The 11,006-nt window shown below is 43.5% G+C and overlaps 1 protein-coding gene and 1 long non-coding RNA gene across 2 annotated transcripts in view; one reads left to right on the plus strand and one right to left on the minus strand.

Moving 5' to 3' along the window:
* The window catches only part of LOC127928986 (ras-related protein Rab-8B-like), a 40,300-nt gene that overhangs the window by 2,466 nt on the left and 26,828 nt on the right, over window positions 1-11,006 (minus strand). The window contains 1 exon segment of the mRNA XM_052516637.1: window positions 6,580-6,657. Within this exon segment, the coding sequence (XP_052372597.1) occupies window positions 6,580-6,657 (78 nt within the window).
* LOC127928988 (uncharacterized) lies at window positions 9,217-10,854 on the plus strand. Its single transcript, XR_008133140.1, has 3 exons — window positions 9,217-9,526; window positions 9,832-10,189; window positions 10,800-10,854. It is a non-coding gene; the product is annotated as an uncharacterized LOC127928988 (long non-coding RNA).

Raw genomic sequence — 11,006 nt, forward strand, 5'->3', positions numbered from 1 at the left:
CAGATAGACAGAATGAGAGAAGACTGCTTATTGCTACAGATAGACAGAATGAGAGAAGACTGAGTATTGCTACAGATAGACAGAATGAGAGAAGACTGAGTATTGCTACAGACAGACAGAATGAGAGAAGACTGCTTATTGCTACAGATAGACAGAATGAGAGAAGACTGATTATTGCTACAGACAGACAGAATGAGAGAAGACTGATTATTGCTACAGATAGACAGAATGAGAGAAGACTGAGTATTGCTACAGATAGACAGAATGAGAGAAGACTGCTTATTGCTACAGATAGACAGAATGAGAGAAGACTGCTTATTGCTACAGACAGAATGAGAGAAGACTGCTTATTGCTACAGATAGACAGAATGAGAGAAGACTGCTTATTGCTACAGATAGACAGAATGAGAGAAGACTGCTTATTGCTACAGACAGAATGAGAGAAGACTGAGTATTGCTACAGACAGAATGAGAGAAGACTGATTATTGCTACAGATAGACAGAATGAGAGAAGACTGATTATTGCTACAGACAGACAGAATGAGAAGACTGATTATTGCTACAGACAGAATGAGAGAAGACTGATTATTGCTACAGACAGAATGAGAGAAGACTGAGTATTGCTACAGACAGAATGAGAGAAGACTGCTTATTGCTACAGACAGACAGAATGAGAGAAGACTCAGTATTGCTATGGACAGACAGAATGAGATAAGACTCAGTATTGCTACAGACAGACAGAATGAGAAGACTGATTATTGCTACAGACAGACAGAATGAGAGAAGACTGCTTATTGCTACAGACAGAATGAGAGAAGACTGATTATTGCTACAGATAGAATGAGAGAAGACTGCTTATTGCTACGGACAGAATGAGAGAAGACTGCTTATTGCTACAGATAGACAGAATGAGAGAAGACTCAGTATTGCTACAGACAGAATGAGAGAAGACTGCTTATTGCTACGGACAGAATGAGAGAAGACTGCTTATTGCTACAGACAGAATGAGAGAAGACTGAGTATTGCTACAGACAGAATGAGAGAAGACTGCTTATTGCTACGGACAGAATGAGAGAAGACTGCTTATTGCTACAGATAGACAGAATGAGAGAAGACTCAGTATTGCTACAGACAGAATGAGAGAAGACTGCTTATTGCTACAGACAGACAGAATGAGAGAAGACTGATTATTGCTACAGATAGACAGAATGAGAGAAGACTGAGTATTGCTACAGATAGACAGAATGAGAGAAGACTGATTATTGCTACAGACAGACAGAATGAGAGAAGACTGATTATTGCTACAGACAGAATGAGAAGACTGATTATTGCTACAGACAGAATGAGAAGACTGATTATTGCTACAGACAGAATGAGAGAAGACTGCTTATTGCTACAGACAGAATGAGAGAAGACTGCTTATTGCTACAGACAGAATGAGAGAAGACTGCTTATTGCTACGGACAGAATGAGAGAAGACTGCTTATTGCTACAGACAGAATGAGAGAAGACTGCTTATTGCTACAGACAGAATGAGAGAAGACTGCTTATTGCTACGGACAGAATGAGAGAAGACTGAGTATTGCTACAGACAGAATGAGAGAAGACTGAGTATTGCTACAGACAGAATGAGAGAAGACTCAGTATTGCTACAGACAGACAGAATGAGAGAAGACTGATTATTGCTACAGACAGAATGAGAAGACTGATTATTGCTACAGACAGAATGAGAGAAGACTGATTATTGCTACAGACAGAATTAGAGAAGACTGATTATTGCTACAGACAGACAGAATGAGAGAAGACTGATTATTGCTACAGACAGAATGAGAAGACTGAGTATTGCTACAGACAGACAGAATGAGAGAAGACTGATTATTGCTACAGACAGAATGAGGGAAGACTGATTATTGCTACAGACAGAATGAGAGAAGACTGATTATTGCTATAGACAGAATGAGAAGACTGATTATTGCTACAGACAGAATGAGAGAAGACTGATTATTGCTACAGACAGACAGAATGACAGAAGACTGATTATTGCTACAGACAGAATGAGAAGACTGATTATTGCTACAGACAGAATGAGAAGACTGATTATTGCTACAGACAGACAGAATGAGAGAAGACTGATTATTGTTTTGGATTGTTTCTAGGCTACCTGCTGCGGTAGCTTCATACCTGATTGTTTCTAGGCTACCTGCTGCGGTAGCTTCATACCTGATTGTTTCTAGGCTACCTGCTGCGGTAGCTTAATACCTGATTGTTTCTAGGCTACCAGACGGTAGCTTCACACCTGATTGTTTCTAGGCTACCTGCTGAAGTAGCTTCACACCTGATTGTTTCTAGGACCAGAATGCGGAGAAGACTGATTGTTTCTAGGCTACCAGCTGCGGTAGCTTCACACCTGATTGTTTTTAGGCTAAGACTGCGGTAGCTTCACAGACAGATTGAGGCTACCTGCTGCGGTAGCTTCACACCTGATTGTTTCTAGGCTACCTGCTGCGGTAGCTTCACACCTGATTGTTTCTAGGCTACCTGAATGAGTAGCTTCACACCTGATTGTTTCAGGCTACCTGAATGCGGTAGACTGATTGTTTCTAGGCTACCAGAATGCGGTAGCTTCACACCTGATTGTTTTTAGGCTACCTGCTGCGGTAGCTTCACAACTGATTGTTTCTAGGCTACCTGCTGCAGGTAGCTTCACACCTGATTGTTTCTAGGCTACCTGCTGCGGTAGCTTCAGACCTGATTGTTTCTAGGCTACCTGCAGACAGAATAGCTTCACACCTGATTGTTTCTAGGCTACCTGCTGCGGTAGCTTCATACCTCTTTGTTTCTAGGCTACCTGAATGCGGTAGCTTCACACCTGATTGTTTCTAGACCTGCTGCGGTAGCTTCACACCTGATTGTTTCTTGGCTACCTGCTGACAGAATCATACCTGATTGTTTCTAGGCTACCTGCTGCGGTAGCTTCACACCTGATTGTTTCTAGGCTACCTGCTGCGGTAGCTTCAGACCTCTTTGTTTCTAGGCTACCTGCTGCGGTAGACAGACCTGATTGTTTCTAGGCTACCTAGACAGAATGCGGTAGCTTCAGACCTCTTTGTTTCTAGGCTACCAGCTAGACAGAATGACAGAAGTTTGTTTTAGGCTACCTGCTGACGGTAGCTTCATACCTCTTCAATGTTCCTGATCCAGTTCTTGATGTTCTCAGAAGGAAGACTGTTAGTGATGTCATACACTAGCATGATACCCTGTTGGACAAAGGACAGAAGTGACGTCAGAGGAAGTGACACGCCGTGACATTAACAGGAAAAGACCCAACCTAGCTCCATTCCAGACATGACCAGGTGAAATGTCTGTATGTCTGTGCTGTAGTCAAGTAAGGGGCTTGGGTCTTGACTGTTATCACTACAAGCTTGAAGCCCTTATAAACCCAGAATAATCTGCCTCTATAAAATAATAATAGGTTGTTTTTCCAAACATGTATTTACATATATAATGTTGACATATATAGAACCTGGTTAGTAAGTAAAACATAAGAACAGTACATTTTCTAACCAGACACACAGCCAGAATAGGGAGAATAGACTGTTCTGACTATTCTACAGAACTCTAGACAGAATGGCCAGAGGAAGACTCTTAAAAGTATTGCTATTGGATTTAGACAGAATGAGAGAAGACTAACTAGCCTATTGCTACAGAGTGTTAGACAGAATGAGAGAAGACTGCAATTCTACAGATCCCAGACAGAATGAGACAAAGACTCAGTATTGCTACAGAGTTAGACAGAATGAGAAAACTAAGTATTGTTCTAACTGACTTGACAGAATGAGGAAGACTAAAATAAATTGCTCCAGATAGACAGAATGAGAGAAGACTACTTATTTACAGGTAGACAGAATGAGAAAGACTGAAGTATTGCTACAAATGTAGACAGAATGTAGGAGAAAGACACAATATTGCTAGAAGATAGACAGAAGAGAAGACTCAGTATTGCTATGGACACCACTGGATTATTGCTCGCATTCATATAAAAAAGAGAATGAGAGAAGACTCAGTATTGCTATGGACAGACAGAATGAGAGAAGACAGAGTATTGCTATGGACAGACAGAATGAGATAAGACTCAGTATTGCTACAGGACAGACAGAATGAGATAAGACTCAGTATTCTACAGAAAACAGAATGAGAAGACTGATTATTGCACAGACAGAATGAGAAGACTGATTATTGCTATTATAAGTTTAACAGAATGAGAGAAGACATGATTATTGCTACAGACAGAATGAGTTAGTAAGACTGAGTGTATTGCTACAGACAGAATGAGAGAAGACTGAGTATTGCTACAGACAGACAGAATGAGAGAAGAGTTAGTATTGCTACAGACAGACAGAACAAGAGAAGACTGAGTATTGCTACAGACAGACAGCAATGAGAAGACTGATTATTGCTAGGTCAGACAGACAGAATGAGAGAAGACTGATTATTGCTACAGACAGAATGTAGAGAAGACTGAGTATTGCTACAGACAGACAGAATGAGAGAAGACTGATTATTGCTACAGACAGAATGAGGGAAGACTGATTATTGCTACAGACAGAACAGAATGAGAGAAGACTAGAGTTATTGGTCATGACAGACAGAATGAGGAGAAGACTGAGTTATTGCTACAGACAGAATGTAGAAGACTGATTATTGAGACAGACAGAATAGAGAAGACTGTAGTATTGAACTACAGACAGACAGAATGAGAGAAGACTGATTATTGCTACAGACAGAATAGAGTTAGAAGACTGATTATTGAACTACAGACAGACAGAATGAGTTAGAAGACTGATTATTGAACAGACAGAATGAGGAAGACTGATTATTGCTCATGACAGACAGAATGAGAGAAGACTGATTATTGCTACAGACAGACAGGATGAGAAGACTGATTAGTTGCTACTAGACAGACAGAATGAGAGAAGACTACCTGTCATGTAGGTAGCTACAGACCTGATTGTTAGTAGGCTACCTGCTGTGTAGAACTTCAGGGAGGAGACTGATAGAGTTTCTAGGTCTACCTGAACAGCGGTAGCTTCACACCTGATTGTTGCTAGGCTAGACAACTGCAGGAGGAGACACCTAGATTGTAGAGGTTCTAGTGTAGAACCTGCTGCGGTAGGAGACACCTGAGTTAGTAGAGGTCATCTAGTGCTAGAACTGCAGCGGTAGCTTCAGACCTGATTAGTTTGTAGTGCTAACAGCAGGGAGTAGAGACAGACCTGATTGTTTGTAGTGCTACCAGAGGAGGAGACAGACCTGATTAGTTTCTAGGCTAGAACTGCTGAGGGAGGAGACAGACCTGAGTTAGTAGAGGTCAGGCTACCTAGAACAGCAGGGGAGGAGACAGAGTAGAGTTAGTAGAGGTTCTAGGCTAGAACTGCTGGGAGGAGACAGAGTAGAGTTAGTAGAGGTCTAGTGCTAGACCAGCTGCGGAGGAGACAGACTGATTGTAGAGGCTACCTAGAACAACTGGGAGGAGACACCTAGAGTTAGTAGAGGTCATGTAGTGTAGCGGAGAGGAGACACCTGAGTTAGTAGAGGTCATCTAGGCTAGAACTGCAGGTAGAGACAGACCTGATTGTTTCTAGGCTAGAACCTGAGGAGGTAGACACACCTGATTGTTTCTTGGTGTAGACCTGCAGGGCGGTAGCTTCAGTTACCTGATTGTTTCTAGAACTACCTGGAGACGGTAGAGTTACCTGATTGTTTCTAGGACCTGCAGCGGTAGGAGACACCTGAGTTGTTCTAGGCTACCTGGGAGGAGACTTCATACCTGATTGTTTCTAGGCTACCTGCAGGGGTAGCTTCACACCTGAGTTGTTTCTAGGCTACCTGAGGAGCGGTAGCTTCACACCTGATTGTTTCTAGGCTAGAACTGCAGGTAGAGGAGACACCTGATTGTTTCTAGTGCTAGAACCTGGAGACAGGTAGAGTTAGTACCTGATTGTTTCTAGGCTACCTGCTGCGGTAGACACACCTGATTGTTTCTAGGTCATACCTGCTAGCGGTAGCTTCACACAGAGTGAGTTAGTAGAGGTCATCTAGTGTAGAACTGCAGCGAGTAGACACACCTGATTGTAGAGGTCATCTAGGCTAGAACTGCTGCGGTAGGAGACAGACCTGAGTTAGTTTCTAGGCTAGACCTGCTGCGGTAGCTTCACACCTGATTGTTTCTAGGCTACCTGCTGCGGTAGGAGGAGACCTGATTGTTTCTAGGCTACCTGCTGACAGGTAGAGTTACACATGATTGTAGAACTAGGCTAGGAGGAGACAGGTAGAGTTCACACCTGATTGTTTCTAGGCTACCTGCTGCGGTAGCTTCACACCTGATTGTTTCTAGGCTAGTGTAGAACTGCGGTAGCTTCACACCTGATTGTTTCTAGGCTACCTGCAGCGGGAGACATACCTGAGTTGTTTCTAGGCTCATGTAGCGGTAGCTTCACAGGGAGGATTGTTTCTAGGCTACCTGCTGCGGTAGCTTCATACCTGATTGTTTCTAGGCTACCTGCTGCGGTAGCTTCATACCTCTTCAATGTTCCTGATCCAGTTCTTGATGTTCTCGAAGGACTTCTCGTTAGTGATGTCATACACTAGCATGATACCCTGTTGGACAAAGGACAGGAAGTGACGTCAGAGGAAGTGACACGCCGTGACATTAACAGGAAAAGACCCAACCTAGCGCCATTCCAGACATGACCCGGTGAAATGTCTGTATGTCTGTGCTGTAGTCAAGTAAGGGGCTTGGGTCTTGACTGTTATCACTACAAGCTTGAAGCCCTTATAAACCCAGAATAATCTGCCTCTATAAAATAATAATAGGTTGTTTTTCCAAACATGTATTTACATATATAATGTTGACATATATAGAACCTGGTTAGTAAGTAAAACATAAGAACAGTACATTTTCTAACCAGACACACAGCCATGAATAAGGTGGAATAGACATCGTTCTGACTATTCTACTAGAACTCTGAGGCAGTGGAACTGACCACAGGATACATCTTCTTAAGGATCCACCCCCTTTTATTCAATTTTACCTAAAATGACTCATACCCAAATCTAACTAGCCTAGTGGTTAGAGTGTTGGACTAGTAACCGGAAGGTTGCAAGTTCAAATCCCAGAGCTGACAAGGTACAAATCTGTCGTTCTGCCCCTGAACAGGCAGTTAACCCACTGTTCCTAGGCCGTCATTGAAAATAAGAATTTGTTCTTAACTGACTTGCCTAGTTAAATAAAGGTAAAATAAAATAAATAACTTCCTGTAGCTCAGGCCCTGAAGCAAGGATATACATATTTTTGGTACCATTTGAAAGGAAACACTTTGAAGTTTGTGGAAATGTGATAGAGATGTAGGAGAATATAACACAATAGATCTGGTAGAAGAAAATACAAAGACAAAACCAACAGTTTGTTTTTCTGTCGCCATCTTTGTAGAAATGCAGGGAGAGAACAGGTCACAGCTAAAGCCATCACTCTGGTTGTAATTCCGATAGTGTCCACAAGATGGCAGCAGAGGGTATGTGCAACTTTTCAGACAGATAACTTGAAGTATCAGTGAACTACAGGACTTTTAGTCCCCCAGGACATTTGGGCAAATCGTGAAGAAGACATTCGCATTCATATAAAAAAAAATTCTGCAAGAATATTGTCAAATCTGTTTACTTTCCAAGTATTAGTAGCCATATTATACAGGGAGGTTTAACAGTAGAGTTAGTAGAGGTCATGTAGTGTAGAACAGCAGGGGGAGGAGACAGAGTAGAGTTAGTAGAGGTCATGTAGTGTAGAACAGCAGGGAGGAGACAGAGTAGAGTTAGTAGAGGTCATGTAGTGTAGAACAGCAGGGAGGAGGAGACAGAGTAGAGTTAGTAGAGGTCATGTAGTGTAGAACAGCAGAGAGGAGACAGAGTAGAGTTAGTAGAGGTCATGTAGTGTAGAACAACAGGGAGGAGACAGAGTAGAGTTAGTAGAGGTCATGTAGTGTAGAACAGCAGGGAGGAGGAGACAGAGTAGAGTTAGTAGAGGTCATGTAGTGTAGAACAGCAGGGAGGAGACAGAGTAGAGTTAGTAGAGGTCATGTAGTGTAGAACAGCAGAGAGGAGACAGAGTAGAGTTAGTAGAGGTCATGTAGTGTAGAACAACAGGGAGGAGACAGAGTAGAGTTAGTAGAGGTCATGTAGTGTAGAACAGCAGGGAGGAGGAGACAGAGTAGAGTTAGTAGAGGTCATGTAGTGTAGAACAACAGGGAGGAGACAGAGTAGAGTTAGTAGAGGTCATGTAGTGTAGAACAGCAGGGAGGAGGAGACAGAGTAGAGTTAGTAGAGGTCATGTAGTGTAGAACAACAGGGAGGAGACAGAGTAGAGTTAGTAGAGGTCATGTAGTGTAGAACAACAGGGAGGAGGAGACAGAGTAGAGTTAGTAGAGGTCATGTAGTGTAGAACAGCAGGGAGGAGACAGAGTAGAGTTAGTAGAGGTCATGTAGTGTAGAACAACAGGGAGGAGACAGAGTAGAGTTAGTAGAGGTCATGTAGTGTAGAACAGCAGGGAGGAGGAGACAGAGTAGAGTTAGTAGAGGTCATGTAGTGTAGAACAGCAGGGAGGAGACAGAGTAGAGTTAGTAGAGGTCATGTAGTGTAGAACAACAGGGGGAGGAGACAGAGGTGAGTTAGTAGAGGTCATGTAGTGTAGAACAACAGGGAGGAGACAGAGGAGAGTTAGTAGAGGTCATGTAGTGTAGAACAACAGGGAGGAGGAGACAGAGGTGAGTTAGTAGAGGTCATGTAGTGTAGAACAACAGGGAGGAGGAGACAGAGTAGAGTTAGTAGAGGTCATGTAGTGTAGAACAACAGGGAGGAGGAGACAGAGTAGAGTTAGTAGAGGTCATGTAGTGTAGAACAACAGGGAGGAGGAGACAGAGTAGAGTTAGTAGAGGTCATGTAGTGTAGAACAGCAGAGGAGGAGACAGAGTAGAGTTAGTAGAGGTCATGTAGTGTAGAACAGCAGGGAGGAGGAGACAGAGTAGAGTTAGTAGAGGTCATGTAGTGTAGAACAGCAGGGAGGAGGAGACAGAGTAGAGTTAGTAGAGGTCATGTAGTGTAGAACAGCAGAGGAGGAGACAGAGTAGAGTTAGTAGAGGTCATGTAGTGTAGAACAGCAGGGAGGAGGAGACAGAGTAGAGTTAGTAGAGGTCATGTAGTGTAGAACAGCAGAGAGGAGACAGAGTAGAGTTAGTAGAGGTCATGTAGTGTAGAACAGCAGGGAGGAGACAGAGTAGAGTTAGTAGAGGTCATGTAGTGTAGAACAACAGAGTAGAGTTAGTAGAGGTCATGTAGTGTAGAACAACAGGGAGGAGACAGAGTAGAGTTAGTAGAGGTCATGTAGTGTAGAACAACAGGGAGGAGACAGAGTAGAGTTAGTAGAGGTCATGTAGTGTAGAACAACAGGGAGGAGGAGACAGAGTAGAGTTAGTAGAGGTCATGTAGTGTAGAACAACAGGGAGGAGGAGACAGAGTAGAGTTAGTAGAGGTCATGTAGTGTAGAACAACAGGGAGGAGGAGACAGAGTAGAGTTAGTAGAGGTCATGTAGTGTAGAACAGCAGGGGGAGGAGACAGAGTAGAGTTAGTAGAGGTCATGTAGTGTAGAACAGCAGGGAGGAGGAGACAGAGTAGAGTTAGTAGAGGTCATGTAGTGTAGAACAGCAGAGAGGAGACAGAGTAGAGTTAGTAGAGGTCATGTAGTGTAGAACAACAGGGAGGAGACAGAGTAGAGTTAGTAGAGGTCATGTAGTGTAGAACAGCAGGGAGGAGGAGACAGAGTAGAGTTAGTAGAGGTCATGTAGTGTAGAACAGCAGGGAGGAGGAGACAGAGTAGAGTTAGTAGAGGTCATGTAGTGTAGAACAACAGGGAGGAGACAGAGTAGAGTTAGTAGAGGTCATGTAGTGTAGAACAACAGGGAGGAGGAGACAGAGTAGAGTTAGTAGAGGTCATGTAGTGTAGAACAACAGGGAGGAGACAGAGTAGAGTTAGTAGAGGTCATGTAGTGTAGAACAACAGGGAGGAGGAGACAGAGTAGAGTTAGTAGAGGTCATGTAGTGTAGAACAGCAGGGAGGAGGAGACAGAGTAGAGTTAGTAGAGGTCATGTAGTGTAGAACAGCAGGGAGGAGGAGACAGAGTAGAGTTAGTAGAGGTCATGTAGTGTAGAACAGCAGGGAGGAGGAGACAGAGTAGAGTTAGTAGAGGTCATGTAGTGTAGAACAACAGGGAGGAGACAGAGTAGAGTTAGTAGAGGTCATGTAGTGTAGAACAGCAGGGAGGAGGAGACAGAGTAGAGTTAGTAGAGGTCATGTAGTGTAGAACAACAGGGAGGAGACAGAGTAGAGTTAGTAGAGGTCATGTAGTGTAGAACAGCAGGGAGGAGACAGAGTAGAGTTAGTAGAGGTCATGTAGTGTAGAACAACAGGGAGGAGACAGAGTAGAGTTAGTAGAGGTCATGTAGTGTAGAACAGCAGGGAGGAGGAGACAGAGTAGAGTTAGTAGAGGTCATGTAGTGTAGAAACAGGGAGGAGGAGACAGAGTAGAGTTAGTAGAGGTCATGTAGTGTAGAACAACAGGGAGGAGGAGACAGAGGTGAGTTAGTAGAGGTCATGTAGTGTAGAACAACAGGGAGGAGGAGACAGAGTAGAGTTAGTAGAGGTCATGTAGTGTAGAACAACAGGGAGGAGGAGACAGAGTAGAGTTAGTAGAGGTCATGTAGTGTAGAACAACAGGGAGGAGGAGACAGAGGAGAGTTAGTAGAGGTCATGTAGTGTAGAACAACAGGGAGGAGGAGACAGAGTAGAGTTAGTAGAGGTCATGTAGTGTAGAACAACAGGGAGGAGGAGACAGAGTAGAGTTAGTAGAGGTCATGTAGTGTAGAACAGCAGGGAGGAGGAGACAGAGTAGAGTTAGTAGA

The sequence above is a fragment of the Oncorhynchus keta genome, unplaced genomic scaffold (assembly GCF_023373465.1).
Source record: "Oncorhynchus keta strain PuntledgeMale-10-30-2019 unplaced genomic scaffold, Oket_V2 Un_scaffold_5175_pilon_pilon, whole genome shotgun sequence".
In the NCBI taxonomy this organism is placed as follows: domain Eukaryota; kingdom Metazoa; phylum Chordata; class Actinopteri; order Salmoniformes; family Salmonidae; genus Oncorhynchus; species Oncorhynchus keta.